Source organism: Chiloscyllium plagiosum, chromosome 35, assembly GCF_004010195.1.
Source record: "Chiloscyllium plagiosum isolate BGI_BamShark_2017 chromosome 35, ASM401019v2, whole genome shotgun sequence".
NCBI lineage: Eukaryota > Metazoa > Chordata > Chondrichthyes > Orectolobiformes > Hemiscylliidae > Chiloscyllium > Chiloscyllium plagiosum.
Window position 1 is genome coordinate 33,479,577 of NC_057744.1, and position 22,293 is coordinate 33,501,869.

General features: G+C 42.6%; 1 protein-coding gene across 1 annotated transcript in view; it reads right to left on the minus strand.

Annotated features, from left to right (window-relative positions):
- LOC122540528 (CMP-N-acetylneuraminate-beta-galactosamide-alpha-2,3-sialyltransferase 4-like) overlaps positions 1 to 22,293 on the minus strand; it is a 111,474-nt gene that overhangs the window by 78,646 nt on the left and 10,535 nt on the right. Inside the window, exons 2-3 of the mRNA XM_043676393.1 lie at positions 19,001 to 19,079; positions 532 to 619 (exon numbers count right to left, since the gene is read on the minus strand). Of these exons, the coding sequence (XP_043532328.1) occupies positions 532 to 619; positions 19,001 to 19,016 (104 nt within the window). The 5' untranslated portion in view covers positions 19,017 to 19,079. The remainder of the gene's footprint in view (positions 1 to 531; positions 620 to 19,000; positions 19,080 to 22,293) is intronic.

Genomic DNA, 22,293 nt, shown 5'->3' on the forward strand with positions numbered 1-22,293 from the left:
AGATTTAAAGGACCATAGGGGCTCCACTAATTCCAATTGATCGGCAGCATTCCTTGAGCTGACTGACCATCCAATTACCTGATCAAATAATGGTTCAAGAAGAGATGCAGTTTGGTGGGAGGGAGAGATTTGAACATTTGTTGATGGGAATGTGGGCAATAATTTCTTGCCCATCCCAACTATATGTTTAAGTAATATTAACCAGTGTGTAATACAAAGGACAGAAACAAACATCTTTCATATTTAGTGTAATTATGTTTTTTAATGCTCTGACTTGAGTAGGTAATTATCATAAGGTGGAAGTGAAACCAGGGTAAATCTTGAATCACGACAGAAATGAGGCAATTCTCATTATCAAACGATGAATTACAGCCATTACCAGCTTCCTTAAAGAAAACTTCCTCATTTGTAATTACTTTATAAAATACAGAAATATTGCTCGAACACACATTTGATCATTTTACTCATTAAGTCCACTGGGTATCAGAAAGGGAAATAGTCATGAAAGGAGATATATTTGAAAGAACTTACCTAAGAAACTTGTTCCAATGAAAGGTCCAAATGAATAGGGTCATTGTGATACACAAAAAGTAAAGTTGGCATTCCGTCTTTCCCCATTCTAGAAACAACACAAGAAATATAATTCTTTATGTCTTCAGCCTATTATTATGTGGCTTGCAACTGGAATCAGAGCTGAAAATGTGTTGCTGGAAAAGCGTAGCAGGTCAGACAGCATCCAAGGAGCAGGAGAATCGACGTTTTGGGCATAAGCCCTTCTTCAGGAATGAGGAAAGTGTGTCCCAGAGGTGTTCTCTGAAACGAGAACACCTCTGGGACACCAGGACCAACCAACCCAACCACCCCGTGGCTCAACACTTCAACTCCCCCTCCCACTTCACCAAGGACACGCAGGTCCTTGGACTCCTCCATCGCCAGACCATAGCAACACGACGGTTGGAGGAAGAGCGCCTCATCTTCCGCCTCGGAACCCTCCAACCACAAGGGATGAACTCAGATTTCTCCAGTTTCTTCATTCCCATCCCCCACCTTGTCTCAGTCAAATCCCTCAAACTCAGCACCGCCTTCCTAACCTGCAATCTTCTTCCTGACCTCTCCGCCCCCACCCCCACTCCGGCCAATCACCCTCACCTTGACCTCCTTTCACCTATCGCATTTCCAACGCCCCTCCCCCAAGTCCCTCCTCCCTACCTTTTATCTTAGCCTGCTGGACACACTTTCCTCATTCCTGAAGAAGGGCTTATGCCCGAAACGTCGATTCTCCTGCTCCTTGGATGCTGCCTGACCTGCTGCGCTTTTCCAGCAACACATTTTCAGCTCTGATCTCCAGCATCTGCAGTCCTCACTTTCTCCTTGCAACTGGAATCAGCCAATAAGCAAGAAACCACAATCTGTGGTGAAACCTGTCCCAAACTTTTGCCCATTTCACAGCACATTGATTGAAGCAAGCAGACATTTAGAATTTAGATGAAAATAGAAGATCTGTTTTAATTCTGAGTAAATTAAGATTCAAAATGAGAGCTTTTACATCTCACCAATCAATAGGAATAACAACATATAGCACCTATGATGTAATATAATGCCCCAAAGCTGCTTAGGAGTATTTTAGAGGCACATAGGGAATATTCGGCAAGATAACTGAATATTTGGTCAATGAAGTAAATTTTAAGGAGCTTCTTAAAGGAGGAAAAGGAGGAAGAGAAATGGAGAGATTTATGGAGGGACTTATAAAGCTGTGAGTTTCTGTCACTGAAGGCACAGTCATCAATGGTGCACTAATTAACATCAAGAATATTCAGGAGAGTAGAAGTGGCAAGGTTTCCGAAATAGTCATGGGCTAGAGGAGATTAATATAATTGGAGAGATGGTGTCAAGTGGAATTTGAAAATGAGAATCACAATTTTAAATTTGACACCGTTTCCAAACAGAGGCCAAGATGGTCAGTGATCACATGTGTGATAGATGGTAAATGATTCCTGTAGGTTAGAATTCAGGTACTAGAGATTTCAACAAGTTTATGGACTGCATTGGAACAATTAAATCGAGAGGTAACAAAGGTGTAACTGGGTGGTTCAATGGATGGACTAATTGATGGTTCAAAGACAGTATTAAAAGTGGTGTTAGGAAGCTCATCACAGGATCGATAATGACATTAAGGTTGCAAACTACCTTGTTTGATGCTCAGGCAGTTGTCATGAACAGGGGAGGCATCTGTCAGTCAGTACAGAACTTTGGTTTTGTGAAAGTTTGTGATGGGAATCAAAGACAATGGCTTTACTCATTCCAATATTTAATCAGAAAAGATTCCTCTCACCTAGCATTGGATGTTGGACAAGAAATCAAAGAATTTAGCAATATTCAGGAATTGGAAAGAAGTGGTGGTCAAGTTGAGTTGAATGTCCCCGATGTGCTTATGAAAACTAATCTTGGATTTTCAGTGATGGCACCAAGAGGCAAAATGTCGATGATAAAAAGGAAGACAGTCAGTGAAACAAGACACTAGAGGTTACATTGTCAATGTGGGAAGATATTCTGTTATGAATAATTCTCTAGTAACGGTTGAAAAGATAAGAATGAAAGAGAGTGCGTGCGGATCAACCCTACAGGTGAATATGGATTGAAAATAACAAATGCTGGAGATTACAGCAGGTCAGGCAGCAGCCATGGAGAGAGAGCAAACTAACATTTCAAATCTAGATGACTCTTCATCAGAGCTGAAGTGAAGCATAGAGGGGAGCAACATTTACATTATAGTTGGGGGCAGGCAGGCGAGCAGTGGTGAGTGTAGGGAGCTAGTGGAGAAATTGTTGATATTAAGTGATTGGAATGTGAGAATGGCAGAACAATGGTGAATATATAACTAGGGCGCACAGTTTACACAAAGGTCTCCCATTGATATCTGAGAGGAGGAAGGATTTCTTCTCTCAGAGGGTCGTTCTCTTCCAGAAAGCAATGGAACTGGGCCATTGAATATTTCAAGTCAGAAAAATTTTTGAGTTAGAAACATTTTTGAGTCAAAAGGAAGTCATGCTTAAGACCATAAAAATAGAAACAGGCTATTTAACCGAGCTTGCTCAGCCATCAAATAGGATCATGGCTGATCCGACACTCCTCATGTCCACTTTCCTACCTTTCCCTGGAATCCTTGATTCCCCAACTGATCAAGACTCTCTCTATCTCAGCATTAAACATACATAAGGACTCTGCCCTCACAGCTTTCGGTGGCAAGGAGTTCCAAAGACTCATAACCCTCTCAGAGAAGACCATGAGGGGAAACACCTCTCAGCAGTTCCTTCCTACAAATCATTAATATATATTATAAACAGTTGTGGTTCCCGCTTTGATCCCTGTGGAACTTACTGGTTAGAGGTCACCAACATGAAAATTAGCTCCTTGTTACCACTCTCTGTTTCCTGTCCGATAGCCAATTCTCTATTCATGCCAATTTACTACCTCCAACACCGTGGGCTCTTACCTCATGACTTAACCTTTTGAGAGGTACCTTGTCAAACACGTTCTGATCCAAACATCTACTGGTTCCACACTATCCACACTGGTTGAGACTTCCTCGAAAGACTGGCATAAATTGGTTAAACTCAATTTCCCTTTCATGAAAACCCCAATGGGTTTCATGAACTCCTTACGGATGCTCCGGTTTCCTCCCATGATCCAAAGATGTGCAGGTCAGGTGAATTAGCCATGCTAAATTGCCAAAAGTGTTCAGAGATATGTCAGTTAGGTGCATGAGTCAGGGGTAAATGTAGGGTATCAGGTTAGGGGAGGGCCGGTGTGGACTTGTTGGGCCAAAGGGCCTGTTTCCACAATGTAGGGATTCTATACTGACTCTGGTTGATTAGATTATAATTTTCCAAATGGTTTTCTAGCACTACCTTAATAATTGACTCCAATATTTTTCTAACAATAGTGTAATGGGGGTTTGGCAGGAAAGTGGACCCGAGAACGCAATTAGATCAGTTCTGATCTTATTGAAAGGTGGTGTATACTCAGAGATACGAATGGCCTACTCCAGCTCCTGTTTCTTATGATAGATGTGAAAAAACTGAGGAATTCCTGTCATAATCTCATGCAACTGAGATGACTGACCTCCAATAACCGCTAATACCTTCCTTTGTGCCAATTAATTACCCCCAAATCTCATTGACTTCAGCTTAGCTTGAGCTTCTTGATACCACACTCAGTGAAAAAGCTTCATTAATATCAAGGACAGCCATTTTTGTTATGTAGTTTTCAAAATACATGTACCAATTGCACATAAGGATTAGGGAAGCAGTAAAGGGGCCCTTTATTTGAACCTAAGATTGTTTACAAATAGCATTAACTGGAAAATAAATATTGTTATTTATTTTGTTATTTAAGGACTTTAAGACCCTGGGGGAAATCTTGTGATGATGTCATGGAGTTGCCTCCTAACTGGGTATAAATAACACAATGTAGATGAATTTACGTTAGAGAGATGCAAGAAGCACATGCAGAGAATAGGACTTCATAAAATGTTAAGTCAAAACGTAAGAGTCCACAGCGTTAAAATTAGGGTATTGGCATAGATAGAATGAGAGGTGATCTTATTGATACTTATAGGATTCTTACAGGGCTTGACAGGGCAGATCTTATTGAATGGCGTAGCAGGCTTGAGGGGCTGAATGGCCTATTCCTGCTCCTTTTTCTAATGGTCTTAATAGTCTTAAAAGTATAACTGTAATATTAGAGCCTGATATATCTCCAATTACCATATATATCAGGACTAAGCATTAGTGGGCATTAAATAGAGATTTAAGCTTGAAGACAGCATTTGACATTGTCTTCTCTTCGATCAATTGATCTTGAATACAAATTCATGACTGTGGATATAAAAAAAAACACACTGCATATAAGCACACTGCACACTCACACTCTCTGGGAAGCTAGGGAGGTGATTGCTGGGCCTCTTGCTGAGATATTTGTATCATCGCTAGTCACAGGTAAGGTGCCAGAAGACTGGAGGTTGGCTAATGTGGTGCCACTGTTTAAGAAAGGTGGTAAGGACAAGCCAGGGAACTATAGACCAGTGAGCCTGACGTTGGTGGTTGGCAAGTTGTTGGAGGGAATCGTGAGGGACAGGATGTACATGTATTTGGAAAGGCAAGGACTGATTAGGGATAGTCAAGATGGCTTTGTGCGTGGGAAATCATGTCTCACAAACTTGATTGAGTTTTTTGAAAAAGTAACAAAGAGGATTGATGAGGGCAGAGTGGTGGACATGATCTATGTTGACTTCAGTAAGGCATTTGACAAGGTTCCCCATGGGAGACTGGTTAGCAAGGTTAGATCTCATGGAATACTGGGAGAACTCGTCATTTGGATACAGAACTGGCTTAAAGGTAGAAGACAGAGGGTGGTGGTGGAGGGTTGCTTTTCAGATTGGAGGCCTGCGGCCAGTAGAGTGCCATAAGGATCAGAGCTGAGTCCACTACTTTTCATCACTTATATAAATGATTTGGATGTGAGCATAAGAGGTATAGCTAGAAAGTTTGTAGGTGACACCAAAATTGGAGGTGTAGTGGACAGTGAAGAAAGTTACCTCAGATTACAATGGGATCTTGATCAGATTGGCCAATGGGCTGAGAAGTGACAGATGGAGTCTAATTTAGATAAACGCGAAGTGCTGCATTTTGGGAAAGCAAATCTTAGCAGGACTTATACACTTAATGGTAAGGTCCTAGGGAGTGTTGCTGAACAAAGAGACTTTGGAGAGCAGGTTCTTTGAAAATGGAGTCACATGCTTTCTTTTATTGGTCAGAATATTGAGTATAGGAGTAGGGAGGTCAGTTTGCGGCTATACAAGACATTAGTTAGGCCACTTTTGGAATATTGCGTGCAATTCTGGTCTTCTTCCTATAAGAAGGATGTTGTGAAACTTGCAAGGGTTCAGAAAAGATTTACAAGGATGTTGCCAGGTTGGGGGATTTGAGCTATAGGGAGAGGTTGAATAGGCTGGGGCTGTTTTCCCTGGACCGTCGGAGGCTGAGAGACGACCATATAGAGGTTTATAAAATCATGAGGGGCATGGATAGGATAAATAGATTAAGTCTCTTCCCTGGGGTGGAGGAATCCAGAGCTAGAGGGCATAGGTTTAGGGTGAGAGGGGAAAGATATAAAAGAGACCTAAGGGCAACTTTATCATGCAAAGGGTAGTATGTGTATGAAATAAGCAATGCCAGAGGAAAAGATGGAGGCTAGTACAATTGCAAAATTTAAAAGGCATCTGGATAGGTCTATGAATAGGAAGGGTTTGGAGGGATATGGGCCAGGTGATTGGGTTGGGAAATCTGGTCGACATGAACAGGTTGGACCGAAGGGTCTGTCTCCATGCTGTACATCTTTATGACCCTATGATTCTATAAAGTGATGACATTGAACAGATCCACTAACTAAATCATTGTGGCCGTAGTGAGGATCAGGAATATATCTGAAATCATTTGGGCAAGATGAGAACTCCAAAAATAATTCTTCCAAAAATATCATTGGAACAGCTTTAAGACCAGCCAGCAGCCAGAAGATGCACAGAGCTGAACAATTGCTGTAAAACAAATGCGAGGGAGGAGGTTTGGAGACAGTCACTATCAGATAAAACAGCAAAGGTGGGGGTAAAGAAAGAGCGACAGATAGAGAGCAGTCACCAGATAAAGCAATACAAGGAGAAGAGGAAAAAGTCAAAAATTTGTTTGTCTGGGAAAGCTGTGAGACAATTGATTGCTGAACAGCTGTTGGTTGCTGATAAGGCTCGTGGCTCAAAACCAGCAGTATCGAAAAACATTAATTTCTCAATGATCTTGGAGAAAGAAATAATTCATAGGCACAGGAGATGAAGCTGACTTTTGAGTAAAGTTGAAGAACTTCTACTTCCTACTATAGAAATATAGAATCCCTACAGTTCGGAAGCAGGCCATTTGACCAAACAAGTCCACAGTGCCCTCCTACCCTATCCCTGTAACCATGCATTTCCCATAGCCAATATCCCTACCCTGCACATCCTGGGACACTATGGGACAATCCACTGAACCTGTACATCTTTGGACAAATGTCCACTTTTTGATTAATAGTAAAAGAGTTGGATTAATGTAAGTTAAGGTCATTAAAGTCACAATCATATGGGTAAAAGTAACTTTAAAATATGACTGAATGTATAGTGCGTTAACCTAAGCAAGCAAAATATCTGTCCTTTGGTGTGTGGGGAGTTGTGGATGCTCTGCGACAATGATGAGCACATGTGCAGGAAGTGGTTGTACAAGTTTTAACTCCTGGTATCAGAATTTAACAGTGATTAGAATCACTGAGGTCCACCTGTGTGATCGAGAACTATACAGATAACAGGAGTCCTCCAAAGTCCTGCTCATTCACAGGTTTTCTGCACTGGATGTTGGTGAGGATGATGGTTCCTTGCATGAATGCAAAAAGAGCAGGTATGTAGCATCACAGGTTCGCTAGCCACACAACAGAGATGAAAGAGGAACAGAGGGATTGAATTGATTGGGTATTCTTTAGCTAGGGGAACAGACAGGCATTTTTGCAGCCATCAATATGAATCCAATAGGGTTTGTTGCCTCCCTGATATTAAGGTCAGAGATGTCACAGAATAGCTGCAGGTTATTTTTCAGATGGGTAAATAGTCCAAGGTCATGGTTCACATTGGCACTAACAGCATGGATTGGAAGGGAGATGTGGTCCTGTTACTACCCAGAACTTAGGGTGCTGGGTAGGAAATTAGTGAGCAGGACCTATGAAGTAGTAACCTCCAGATTACACCCAGTGCATTATACAAGACAGCACAGGAACATGAGGATAAGTCATGTGAATGGATGGCGGGAAAGATGGTGAAGCCGGGAGGGCTTTAGATTTCTAGAACACTCGAGTGATTCTTGGAGAGATGGCAACTGCAAAAGTCAGACATTTGCATCTGAACAAATGGAACAGGCCATTCTGCTGGTTGGGGAAAGCAGAAACTAAGTCAGCACAGCTGTAGGCGCCAAGAGAGCAGATTAGAAAGTCTTAATCAACTGGGAGGAAGTGAGCACTGCAGATGCTGGAGACCAGAGTCAAAGCTCAGCCGGTCGGGCAGCATCCGAGGAGCAGGAGAATCAATGTTTTGGGCAAGAACCATTCTTTAGGAATGAGCCTCATTCCTGATGAAGAGCTTATGCCCGAAATGTCGATTCTCCTGCTCCTCAGATGCTGCCTGACCGGTTGTGCTTTCTCAGCACAACACCATTGATTAGAAAATATTACCAAGGTGCATAAAATTGCTCTGAGAGGCAGATAGCACTAAAGTAAAGAATAGTAACTTAATAGGTGGAATTGCAGTCAAGGAGAAAGAAATGGAGTCGAAATCAGGGTGGCATTGCATGTATGTAAATGCAGGGAGTGTTAGATTAGATTCCCTACAGTGTGGAAACAGGCCCTTCGACCCAACAAGTCCACACCAACCCTCTGAAGAGCAACCCACCCAGACCCATTCCCCTACATTTACCCCTGACTAATGCACCTAACACTACGGGCAATTTATCATGGCCAATTCACCTGACCTGCACATTTTTGAACTATGGGAGGAAACTGTAGCACCCGGAGGAAACCCACACAGACACGGGGAGAATGTGCAAACTCCACACAGACAGTTGCCCGAGACAGGAATTGAACCCAGGTCCCTGGTGCTGTGAGGCAGCAGTGTTAACCACTGAGCTACCGTGCCAAGTATGATTAATTCAGTGATCTTAATTAAGATTGGGGAGTAAAAGGCACAGATTATCTTGTGGGGTAATAATGTTGACCTGGTTCAAGGAAGGACAAATTTGGGTCTTCAGAAAAGATTGGAAAACAATAAAAGGAGGAGATGTGGTTGTTTCCAATGAGGAGATTCATTAGAAATTTTGAGAAAGGGGCAGCACGGTGTCTCAGTGGTTAGCACTGCTGCCTGACAATATCAGGACCCAGGTTCAATTCCAGCCTCCAGTGACTATCTGTGTCGAGCTCCCCATTCTCTCTGTGTCTGCGTGGTGCTCCAGTTTCCTTCCACAATCCACAGATGTGCAGGCTAGGTGGATTGGCAATGCTAAATTGTCCCATAGTGTCCAGGGATGTGCAGTTGAGATGGGGAATGCAGGGATACAGGGTGAGAAAGCAAGTCTTGGTAACCATCGATAGTGACTGAGACTGAGAAGGCAGTAAAAGTAAACCAAACTACAAAAGATATCTTACAAGCCCAAGGCAAGCACAAACATTCAATGAAAATCCAATAACATGAATAGTTGATTATTACAAATTTTGGAATATGACGTTCAGATTAAGGTTGGAATAATGTTAAATAAGGGAAGTATTCTGCACCTCAGTGTTAGGAATCAACTGACTGATATGACCCATGACAGGCATGGGTACAATGTGAAAGTGAGTACCCTGCAACTTCGTAAAGAATGGTGACCAAAGTGTGAGGATGATGGGAGTGACTATATGGATAACTGTTTAGTGTGTGCATGGAACAGCCTGGATAGGTCTGCAAATTGAGGGGAATTGAGACACACCCGATCTGTTAGAGGGCCATGGTCCAACTTGCAGTTAAATGATGTTGGACTTTCTCCTCCATGCAGAGAGGGGTTTAAATATATTTTGATGATCATCATAGATTCCTGTTCTAAATAAGTAGAAGCATTCCCCCACTGGAGGACTAAACTCTCAGCACCACACTAAAACATCAGGTATTTATAGGCGGGGGGAGCTCTGCAGAAGCTTTGACTCAGACCAAGGGACACATTTTAATGCACAGGTTATGCAACATGTAATGACCCTGTTCAGAGTAAAACAGAAATTCCACGCAGCATCTGCCAAGTGGAAGAGTAGAACGGATGAACACGGTCTATATGTATTCAACCAATCCATCAGCAGAAACCAATCCAGTTTGTGTGGGGTTAGTATGGTGACTGTGTATTATTGTACAAATAATCAAATTCTAGTGCATGTGGGGCCAGTTGTGTTCGAAGACATCTCTGTCTACAACTTAATACATTAAATTTTGATTCAATGGTGGCATTGGAAATAAGTCAATTTGTGCTAATGTACAGTGTCCTGGAGGAAAGGAAAGAGCCAGAGGAGGAAGGGTTATGGGAAGCACAGGTATTGTATAAAAATATTCATCATGAATTGGTCCCAGTAATTCTGAACCTTTCAATCATTCCATCAACATATCTTTATCTCACATTTACAAGGTAATGTTTAATCAAGAGGATTACAAAAATGCAAGGAAAAAATGGAAATACACAAGTTTGATAGGAGGTTCTGCAGGTTTTTTTATTCATTCATTGGATGAGGGCATCACTGGCTAGGCAGCATCTATTGCCCAGAGGGCAGTTCAGAGTCAACCAGATTACTGTGGGTCTCGAGTCACATGTAGGCTAGACCAGATAAGGATGGCAGCTTCCTTCCTTAAAGGACATCAGTGAACCAGATTGTTTTTCTGACAATTGATTCATGGTCATCATTAAACTCCTAATTCCAAATAACTATTGAATTCAAATTCTGCTGTGGCAGGATTGAAAGCCAGATTCCCAGATAGTTATCCAGGCCTCTGAATTAATAGTCCAGCAATAATACCATTAGATTATCACTTCCCCAGTGCAAGAGTTTCCACAGTTAATGGCTTAGACATTAGTGCTATTCGTGATCAATTCCTCTCCATTTCTCTAGTTAAATGTATATGAGGTACAATGAATGATGATATTAAACTTTATGGTCAAGCAGGACCTATCTCGAAGAAATAAAAGGATTTTAGGAAATGCACACAGATTAATATACAGCGTGTAGTTAGGGTATAAAATTGTGTTGGAGGCAGGTTCAATTTAGAGTAGTGCTGGAAAAGCACAGCAGGTCAGGCAGCATCTCAGGAGCAGGAAAATTGACGTTTCGGGCAAAAGCCCTTCATCAGGCCTCATTCCTGATGAAGGGCTTTTGCCCGAAACATCAGTTTTTCTGGCCTGGATGCTGCCTGACCTGCTGTGCTTTTCCAGCATGACGCTAATCTTGACTGTAATCTCCAGCATCTGCAATCTGCATTTTCGCCTTGCAGGTTCAATATAGACATTCCAGAGAACATTGTATGATTATTTAAATAAAATCAATCTAAAAGGTTATGGTTCAAAAGCAGGAAATTTTCGCTGCATTGAAATGCTCAGAGAGCCAATACAGACATGAGGAGTTGAATAACCACCTTCTGCACTGCAAGCATTCTTTGATAATGTGACTTTAACTGGGAAACCTCTTAACAGAAAATGCCTGCAGAGAAATCATGAAAGACAGTTGTAAGCCAGTAAAATGTTTCCATAGCCAGTATGAGGGGAGACACATTTTTAAGGGAAAAGAAAAAACAGTGAGATCAGTAAAAGCCCGTGAGCAGCCAAACGGATAAATCCAGCCCGCAAGTGGGTGCTTACCGGATGCCCAAAGCTGAATCTAGTTGTTAAAGGAGAATACACCCAAAACTAGGATGGGAAACGGAGCTGAAATAATTTTAACAGTTTTAGAATCATAGAAACAAGTAAGGTAGGAGTAGGAGTAGGCCATTTAGGCCTGCTCCAACCATTCAATAATGTCAGGCCGATCATTGAGATCAATCCCCTAATCCTGCCCTCCTCCTAAACCCCTTGATCTCTTTAGCCACAAGAGCTATACCTACCTTCTTCTTGAAAATACATAATGCTTTGATCTAAACCACTTTCTGTTGTAGTGGATTCTACCGTCTCATCATTTTGATTTACCCCTTAGCTTTAAACTATGACCCCTGGTTCTAGATTCTCCCGCACTGATTTATTCTAAAGCAAAATTGGCAACAAGTAACTTTCAAAATAATTTTTCGAAATAATTCGTAAATCAATTACATTTCCTTGTTTTGGATGTTTTGAGCCTTAATGGAAAATTTATTTAAATCTTCATTATTTTGATGGTTTGGAGAGAAACGTTTTTTCAGTTATTAAGAAGGTTGGTCAAGATTATTTGTTAAAAATTGGTAATGGAGACAAAAGGAAGAGTGCACATCTGATCATGAACTGTTGAATTTGATGCAACTATGTCTCAGATGTAGAGAAATGAGTGTGAGTGATGTCATGTCATCTTTGATACAGTCAAAACATGAATTAATCTTATTTATTGAAACAATTTTGAGACAGCCTCTACCTGCAGACCTTCTAGAAATCTTCAGACATCTTGGAAAAGGAACACTTTCATAAAATCCCGACAGTGTAGATAGAGGCCACCTAACTTGAACTGACCCTCCGAAGAGTATCCGACCTAGACCTGGGCCCTCAACCATGCAGACATGGGGGGAAGGTGCAAACTCCACACAAAGAGTCACCCAAGGCTGGAATTGAAACCGCGTTCCTGCTGCTGCTACAATTTCTGCTGTTCAAAACGGTCTTTTTAATATAAAGTTCAGATTTCCTTCACCAATATGAAATCTTCATAAAAATGAATGAAAATTCTTTTGGGGGAACACAATGGCTCACGGGGTAGCACTGGTTATCGCTGAGTAAGTGTCACTTGATAGCACTGTTGATAACAACTTCAATCACTTTGGAGATGGTCAAGAGTGGGCTGATGAGGTAGTAAATGATCACATTTTATTTGTCCTGCATTTGTGGACAGGACATACCAAGACAATTTTCTACGTTGTTGGAGAGATGCCAGTGCCTGTGATGAAGTAGAATAAATTGGGCAGGGAGCAGCTAATTCCGGAGTAATATTGTCAGGATGTTTGCAAATGTATCAGCCTTGCTTTTTAGACTGAAATGCTGAGCTCCTGCATTATTGAGAATATAGATATCAGTAGATTTTTTCCCTCTGGTTAATAGTTTAGCTGTCTACCACCATTTACAACATGGTAAGATTAAAAGAGTATTGGGTTTCTTTATCCTTTCCTGGACTGTGGCTAGGCTAGCATTTATTGTCCATTCCTCATTACCTTTAAGAAGTTGCTGATGAGCTGGCTTCGTGAACTGTAGTAGACCTTGCAGTATGGGTACAGCCACAATGCCACTATGGAGGCGAGGTCCAGGATTTTTACAGCAACAGTGAAGGAGGGTTGACATATTTCCAAATCAACTAGGAGAATGTTTCAGAGAACACCTCTGGGACACCCGCACCAACCAGCTCAACCGCCCCGTGGCTGAATACTTTAACTCCCCCTCCCACTCTGCCAAGGACATGGAGGTCCTTGGCCTCCTCCATCGCCAGACCATGGCAACACGACAGCTGGAGGAAGAGCGCCTCATCTTCCGCCTAGGAACCCTCCAACCACAAGGGATGAATGCAGATTTCTCCAGCTTTCTCATTTCCCCTTCCCCCCCACCTTATTTCAGTCCCAACCCTCGGACTCAGCACCACCTTCTTGACCTGCAATCTTCTTCCCGACCTCTCCACCCCCACCCCCTCTCTGGCCTATCACCCTCACCTTAACCTCCTTCCACCTATCGCATTCCCAACACCCCTCCCCCAAGTCCCTCCTCCCTACCTTTTATCTTAGCCTGCTTGGCACACCTTCCTCATTCCTGAAGAAGGGCTTATGCCTGAAACGTCGATTCTCCTGCTCCTTGGATGCTGACTGACCTGCTGCGCTTTTCCAGCAACACATTTTTCAGCATATTTCCAAATCAGGATGATGTGTGACTTGGAGAGGAACTTGCAGGTAGTGGTGTTGCCCCTGTATATGCTGCTCCCGTCCTTCTAGGTGATAGAGGCTGCAAATTTTGAATGGTATTTTTGGAGATCCTTGGGTGATGCTTGGGTGCATCATATAGATAATGCACTGTAGCAATTCACCCAAGGACCTCCATAACTACCATCATATAGGTGACACACAGTCTTGCCACTCTATGTTGACGGTGAAGAGAGTGAATATTGAAGGTGGTGACTGGTCTGCTTTGTCTGGGATGGTGTCCAATTTCCTAAGGTTTGCGGAAGCGACGCCCGCCCATGCAACTGGAGACTCTTCCATCACTCTCCTGATGTTTTCAGGAAAATTATATAACTTTTTTAAGTTTCATTTTGTGATGTTAGAAGAGGGACACGAGGTTTAGTTTTACTTTTAGAATTGATCTTGCGAGTTCAATTTTAACAAAGTCTGCATGGCTGTTTGCTTTAGACTCAGCCAAAATATTGACTGTTTCCAAGAGGGAATTCTTGGGGCTAAGGGAAACAAATGGTATGGAAAGAAAGTCAGAACAGAGTACTGAGTTGAATGATCAGCCATGATCATTATGAATGACACATCAGGAAGGGCTGAGGAGGCCACTCATGCTCCTATTTTCTAAGTTTCTACATTTCATTTGGTTAATGTAGAATGACATGCTTAGGCAGTTGGGCAGCATAGATCATGAGACTGAACTTGTCCACAATACAGTATGCACCCCTATATAAAGGTTCAAATACACCCACCCTTGTACAGTTCACCTGATCCCAACTATTCCACTGAGGAAGGATCACCGGACCTGAAAAGTTAACTCTGATTTCTCTTCACAGGTGCTGCCAGACCTGCTAAGCTTTTCCAGCTACTTCTGTTTATATTTCTGATTTACAGCATCCACTGTTCTTTTGGATGTTCTGTTTGGCATCAACAACAATTTATTTTGGTGATGTCTCTTTCCAATGATTCAAGCTGCTTGTCTGAACAATTGCTGCAACCATTCCCACAGGTCATCAGTCAATTTGTATTTCATCATCTCTCATGTCTGCTGGAATGACTGTAGTAGAGGACGGGGAGGTCCATTTGAACCTGCCTGCTACTTGCTCATGGGGAGACTAACACCTCTCCTTATATTTCAGTTTCCATATATTCATAAGTGTCAAGGACAACATCTTTACCCCATTTTTGAGGCTGACTCACAGGTTCTTTCTGCAGGGTCGTTTTAATGTGTCGTTTTCATATGTTCCACTATTCCTAAATATTGAAGTTTGGTGGAACACCTGCCATTTACTCTCGATCCCAGCAACCTGAACGTGGCGTCCATCACCAGTCCTATAAAATGACTTCCCTGATTCAATTCCACTAGATCAGGCAAACTTCACCTCAAAAACACTTCCTTATGAGTGTTCTTGCCATCCATTCAGAAGTAGCTGACCTACAGGGGAAAGCCTCCACTTACTTTGTGGAATTTCCTTAGGACCAGACAACATTTGTTCCCATTTTTTTTTGTTGCTGTCAAAGGACTAATGAAATAGATCTGAATGGAATGCTATGGCCCTTCCACTCACAATTTGATCATCATATTCTGGAGGACAAGGCTTTTTCTGTAGATAGGAGAAAGTGAGGACTGCAGATGATGGAGATCAGAGCTGAAAATGTATTGCTGGAAAAGCGCAGCAGGTTAGGCAGCATCCAAGGAGCAGGAGAATCGACGCTTCAGACATGAGCCCTTCTTCAGGAATGAGGAAAGTGTGCCAAGCAGGCTAAGATAAAAGGTAGGGAGGAGGGACTTGGGGGAGGGGCGTTGGAAATACGATAGGTGGAAGGAGGTTAAGGTGAGGGTGATAAGGTGAAGGTGATGAGGCGCTCTTCCTCCAGCCGTCGTGTTGCTATGGTCTGGCGATGGAGGAGTCCAAGGACCTGCATGTCCTTGGTGTAGTGGGAGGGGGAGTTGAAGTGTTGAGCCGTGGGGTGGTTGGGTTGGTATATTCCCAATTCTTTCGTCTCCGCCGCATCTGCTCCCAGGAGGACCAGTTCCAATACCGAACAACCCAGATGGCCTCTTTCTTCAAAGACCGCAATTTCCCCCCAGACGTGGTCGACGATGCTCTCCACCGCATCTCCTCCACTTCCCGCTCCTCCGCCCTTGAGCCCTGCCCCTCCAATCGCCACCAGGACAGAACCTAACCTGCAATCTTCTTCCTGACCTCTCCGCCCCCACCCCCACTCCGGCCTATCACCTTCACCTTATCACCCTCACCTTAACCTCCTTCCACCTATCGCATTTCCAACGCCTCTCCCCCAAGTCCCTCCTCCCTACATTTTATCTTAGCCTGCTTGGCACACTTTCCTCATTCCTGAAGAAGGGCTCATGCCTGAAACGTCCATTCTCCTGCTCTTTGGATGCTGCCTGACCTGCTGTGCTTTTCCAGCAACACATTTTCAGCTCTTTTTTCTGTAGATAGGCCAAACATCCTTCCATGTGGGCCGCCAGGTCCAACTTAATTCCTGGCCACCATCCCACCTTCTCAATTTGTCCCCAGGTTCTCTTAGTTCCTTGATATCCTGAACCAGGGCTCCAAGGGCCAAGTTAATTGGCTCTTGCTGTTAACCACCAGGCATCATCCACTTGTCTCTCTTTAATAATGTGCCTTCCTTCATTGTGATATCACTTGCCTACCATGGTCCTTCCAAATCCTTTCTGAATTCCTACATAGAGACATATTCACTGCCATGTTGTGAGCACTGAGCCCATACGCTCCTCACACTCCAATAGTTAATTATCCACATTTTGTTAATATCATTCCTACTGAATCTCTAAGGGTCCCATCCTTAGACACCCTTCAATCACCAAATAACCCATGAAACCCTACAGTTTAGATTAGATTACTTACAGTGTGGAAACAGGCCCTTCGGCCCAACAAGTCCACACCGACCCTCCGAAGAGCAACCCACCTAGACCCATTCCCCCACATTTACCCCTTCACCTAACACTACAGGCAATTTAGCATATCCAATTCACCTAACCTGCACACTTTTGGAATGTGGGAGGAAACCGGAGCACCCGGAGGAACTCACGCAGACATGGGGAGAATGTGCAAACTCCACACAGACGGTTGCCTGAGGTGGGAATTGAACCTGGGTCTCTGGCGCTGTGAGGCAGCAATGCTAACCACTGAGCCACCGTGCTGCCCATTGGGACAGTCATTCCCTTGAAAGGGGCAATCCCAGCAGTCTCAATGAGTGGAGCCTACTAAATATCTTTCCCATTCCCCACACACACATACATGAACTTGGGGTCATCTTATCAGGTATTAGATTAGATTAGATTACTGACAGTGTGGAAACAGGCCCTGCGGCCCAACAAGTCCACACCGGCCCTCCGAAGAGCAACCCACCCAGACCCATTCCCCTACACCTAACACTACAGGCAATTTAGCATGGCCAATTCACCTAACCTACATATCTTTGGACTGTACTAACCACTGTGCCCTCACACTATAGACTTTCAGGCACTGGTATTCCAGATGAAGTGTATGGCTATGACACTATGATGTGTTTGGGCCATTTTCTTTCATAAAAATTCAAACAAATTGATCCTGAGTTGTGAGAACTGTATCAAAAAGTCTGCTGAGAAACTGAATCAAAGCCGATTTTTAAACGACACGCCTAAACATCCAAAAGTTATTCAGTCATGTGTGCACTTGAGAATAGAGTGTAAACTCTGGCACAAGAAATTCAGACAAATCTGAGTTTAGGAATCTCATGCATTTGCTATAAATGTAAAGTAATAGGAAGTTTATTTTGCAGATTGTTTAAGGTGACATAAGAGGATATACCAGCTGAAGACAAGGACATCAATTGAACATGTGGAAATTACGAACTAACAATTAGTTGCAGCCGTGCCAAGCATGAGTAAGAAACCTTGGTGTGAAGATAGCAACAAATCTTGGGTGATTGGTTTTGGTGCTTGTAAGAATATCACTGCAGTAAAAATAACCGTGCGAGTTTTCCTTTTTGGGCGTGTGGAATAACGTTTTGACAACTTTTTAACGAGTAAGGTTCATGTTACCTTTCTTATTCTCTGTTTACAAAGTACACTTACAGACTGTTGTGGATGCGTTCAATAAAAGACCTCTATAATATTTAGTGACAGTCAAGCCAGGTTTCACAGAGATCAGTATTATCATCAGCTAGCGTTATAACAGCTTATAGCTTGTAGACAGCAGACAGGCTTTGGGGAGACAGGACGTGAATTACTTGCCAGAGAATCCTTAGTTTCTGATCAATCCTTTCAACCCTCATATTTATATGACTGGTTATGTTTAATTTCTGGACAATGGTAACCTGCAGGATATAATAATGAGAATTCAACTGTTGTGGTTGTGGAACTGCTTAATTCTACTTTATCACATGCTGTTTCCACTGTTTTGCATTTAAGTATTGTGCATTGTAGCTTTACCAAGTTGACACTTCAGTTTTAGATATGACTGGTGCTGCCTCTATCTTGTCATCCTGCACTTGTCATGGAACCATGGTTAATCCCTCAGCTAAATGGCAATGGTACAGTTGGGAAATACCACTAGCTTACAGATTATGGTTGAACATAATGTTATTGTTGCTGATAGCCCACAGCATCTCATGGATATCCAATTTGAGATGCTAGACCTTTTCTAAACCTATCCTACTTAGCACCGGCAGGGGGGGGGGGGGGGGGGGAGAAGGTGTAATGCACCACAGTGTGAAGAATGGTATCCTTATTGTGACTATGGGTGAATGGCCTCTTTCTATGCCATAATGATTCATTGAGGACTCACTAATGACTCATTAAGGATGCCTTGTACTGTTTAACAAGCTGTCTTTTGGATGGGAAGTAAATCCTTTTTAGGCTATATAAGAAAACCTGGCAGTAGTTTGAAGACGCACAATGCAGTTCTCTCTGGTGTTCCTCAACGTAAACATGGACTATCTGGTTGTTTGCAGGAACTTGTTGCACTAAGTTGACTGTGGCATTTCTCCTAATACAATAACGAATTCAATTGAAAAGGAAACGTCTTTGGTGTGCAGCATTTTCAGGTATCCTGATGTTATGATAGACCCAGTATAAATATAGATATAAATATAAATGTAAATATATGTTTCGTTTTTGCTTTTCCACAGCCATGTTACATCAGGTACCTCTTCCCATTTGTAAAACAGCAGCAGACTTCACATTAAAGTTTCAATGTTTAAACAAACTAATAGAACACAAAGATGCTGAGCTCCTACTTCCTCTGAATTTCATCCTTATTGGCTAGCCAAGTAACAATGACACTTCTTGGACTTAAAGCTTTGCTGAAGATTTCACCTGTAATGAGATGAAAGAAGATTTTCAGTTTAAAATTTAGCTTATCTTAGAAATATGACTTCATGAGTCAAAGATGATAGAGTAATAGAGTTATTCACTGAACAAGAGGAGACAATGCAGCTCATTGCCTCCACGCAGACTCTCCACAGAGAAACCTAACCAATTCTTTTTTGGTCCTGCATCCTTGCTGGTTTTATTCATTAATTTTCTTTTAAAATCATTGTCTCTGCTTCCACGACCATCACAGGCAACAGGTTCCAGGTCATTACCACTTGCTGCAAAAGAAAGCTGCTCTTCAGGTTAATTCTTCCCCACTTGCCCAAAATCTTAAAACTAAGCTTGTTAATCTTTGTAGCATTGGTTAATAGGAACATTCTTTCCTTGCTTATGTTATCCAAACTGTATTAACCTTAGACCCATTTAGAAAACCTCCCCTCAATCTCCTATGCACCAATGAGAACATCAGCTGGTTTCCCACACTATCTGTTAGAAGACCTGGGTTGTAGACTTTTCAGCGTAGACTTAATTCTTCTTGTTATTTGTTTATGCAATGTAAGCACTGCTGGGCAGGCCATTATTTATTGCCCATCTGCAATTGTCACCAGGTGGTGGCAAACTGTCTTCTTGAACTATGGCACTCCATCTGATGTTACCCACAATGCTGTTAGGCAGGGTGTTTCAGAGTTTTGACGCAGCAAAGGTGAAGAACCATGTGGTGTTCACATTCACCCGCTGTTCGTGTCTGCTAATGCCTGGCAGATGTCATGGGTTGAAAAATGTGTTGCTGGAAAAGCGCAGCAGGTTAGGCAGCATCCAAGGAGCAGGAGAATCGACGTTTCGGGCAAAAGCCCTTTTTCAGGATGTCATGGGTTTCAAAGTTGCTGTGCATCCATGGTGGAGTGAGTGAATGTTGAATATATGGATGCTAATCACATGGGACATCCTGATGGTGTCAAGTTTCTTTCGTGCTGTTGGATTTGCATTCATCCAGACAAGTAAATATTATTCATTCACACTCCTGACTCATGCTTTGTAGATGGTGGACATGGTTTCAGGAGTTAGGAGATGACTTAGTCACCACTGGAATCCTAGCTTCTGACCTGTCTTGTAGTTGTTTTAGTTTTATGGTTAGTCTAATTCCATTTCTGGTCAATAATAAACCCCCAAAGGATGTTGATAGTGAGGTTTTCAGTAATGGTTAGATTCTCCTTGCTGGAGATAGTCATTTCCTCACACTTGAATGATGTGAATGTCACCCACCACATACCAGAATAAGCCTGGATATTATCCAGGTCTTGCTGCATGTGGACACAGACAGCTTCAGTACCTCATAGGTCACAAATTATGCTGAACATTATACAATCATATATGAACATTGCCAATTTTGACCGCATGCTGAAGGGAAGACCACGACTAAAACTTGGCTAGAATACTATGTAGCCGGATGGTCCGCTCAAAATGATGGATTTATGAAAATGGACAATAAATGAGGTATGTTGGGAACTTGAGACAAGCCTTGACCAAAGTGACTGTGTTAATAAACCATCCTGCAGTATCCTGACAGGCTGCAGTTATAGACAGACAGTCTGTAACTGACCCAGCAGCGGCAGACAATTCAATATACCACCTGAATGTTATCCCCGGGATAATCGGAAACATTGAGTGGTTTGCCAGACATAAGGCACCTCACACCCTTATTAAGAGGAAGTTACCTGACCTACGTGCACCTAACACCTCCAGGAATGGATGCTCAAAGACCACTGAGCCATCAACATGTCACCGCCTGGTTGGATCTGATTGATCAGGATGATCGAGCCCTGATCGAACTATTGGAGGGCACTAAAGACCCTCCCAAAAGGGCTGGGACAACCACTAAGTATAAGAATCACCAGAACACCACCCTCAGGAACCATAACTCGAGACCAACCACCGTGAAGGGCAGACACCTCTGGGACCACTGGGAAAAGGCGACCAGATGGTCATCGCCACATGAATCAAGGCCAAGGTCTAGTGTGGTGGGATATGATCATCCAGAGTGAAGTTAAAGCACAAGGTCGCTGGTTAGGTTTATCGAGTAAATTGTTAGTTTATCGTGTATTTTGTTATCATAGTATTAATTGTGTTAAATGAATAAATATTATCATTTATTATTATTGAGAGTCGACTCGCAGTTTCTTTGCTTGATAGAAAAGTTAAATATACCATGTGACAGGTGCAACAAATTGGCACCCCAGCTGGGACCGCAAATAGAAGTGACTGTTGCTCTGAGATTGAAGCCCATGGAACCTAATATTCCCTGAGATTTTGCCGAGGCTGGTTGTTAAGAGGAAAGCTGTCCCATACAAAGGCCAGGAATTCAAGTAAATCAAAGGGAATAGAAATATCTAAACTGAACTGTTCTTAAGAGGATAAAGCCAACAGGTGTTTACTCCTGATCAAGCAAACAGATGTTTCATGTGTGTGTGTGTCTGTGAGAGTCTGCGTGTGCGTGTGTTTATGTGTGAGAGAGTGTGTGTGTATGGGAGAGTGTCTGTGTGTGTGTGTGTGCGTGCGTGACCCTTAGCGGAATAAGTGATCAAGCAATCTGACTTTTGATCCAGTAAATATCTGCATATGGCAACAGACTCCAGTTAGCAATGCCCCACCTATCATTTCAACAGGAATGATTTGGAGATGCCGGTGTTGGAGTGGGGTGTACAAAGTTAAAATCACACAACACCAGGTTATAGTCCAACAGGTTTAATTGGAAGCACACTAGCTTTCGGAGCGACGCTCCTTCATCAGGTGATTGTGGAGGGCTCGATCGTAACACAGAATTTATAGCAAAAATTTGCAGTGTGATGTAACTGAAATTATACATTGAAAAATTGATTGTCTGTTAAGCCTTTCATCTGTTAGAATACAGTGATAGTTTCACTTCTTTCATGTGTAAATCACAAAACCCTTTTTTTTAAAGTTGCATTCTCGGGTTAGCTGTTAACAATGGTGATAGCTAGACAATATGTTGAAGGTGTTAGCCCCCTGTGTTCTCTGTCTATAACCTGATGTTTAGATTGATTCTAATAAAAAAAGTGAGATAACAGAGTTTTACAGTCCAACACCGGCATCTCCAAATCATAGAAATGCAAAGCTGAAAAAGTGTTGCTGGAAAAGCGCAGCAGGTCAGACAGCATCCAAGGAACAGGAGAATCGACGTTTAGGGCATAAGCCCTTC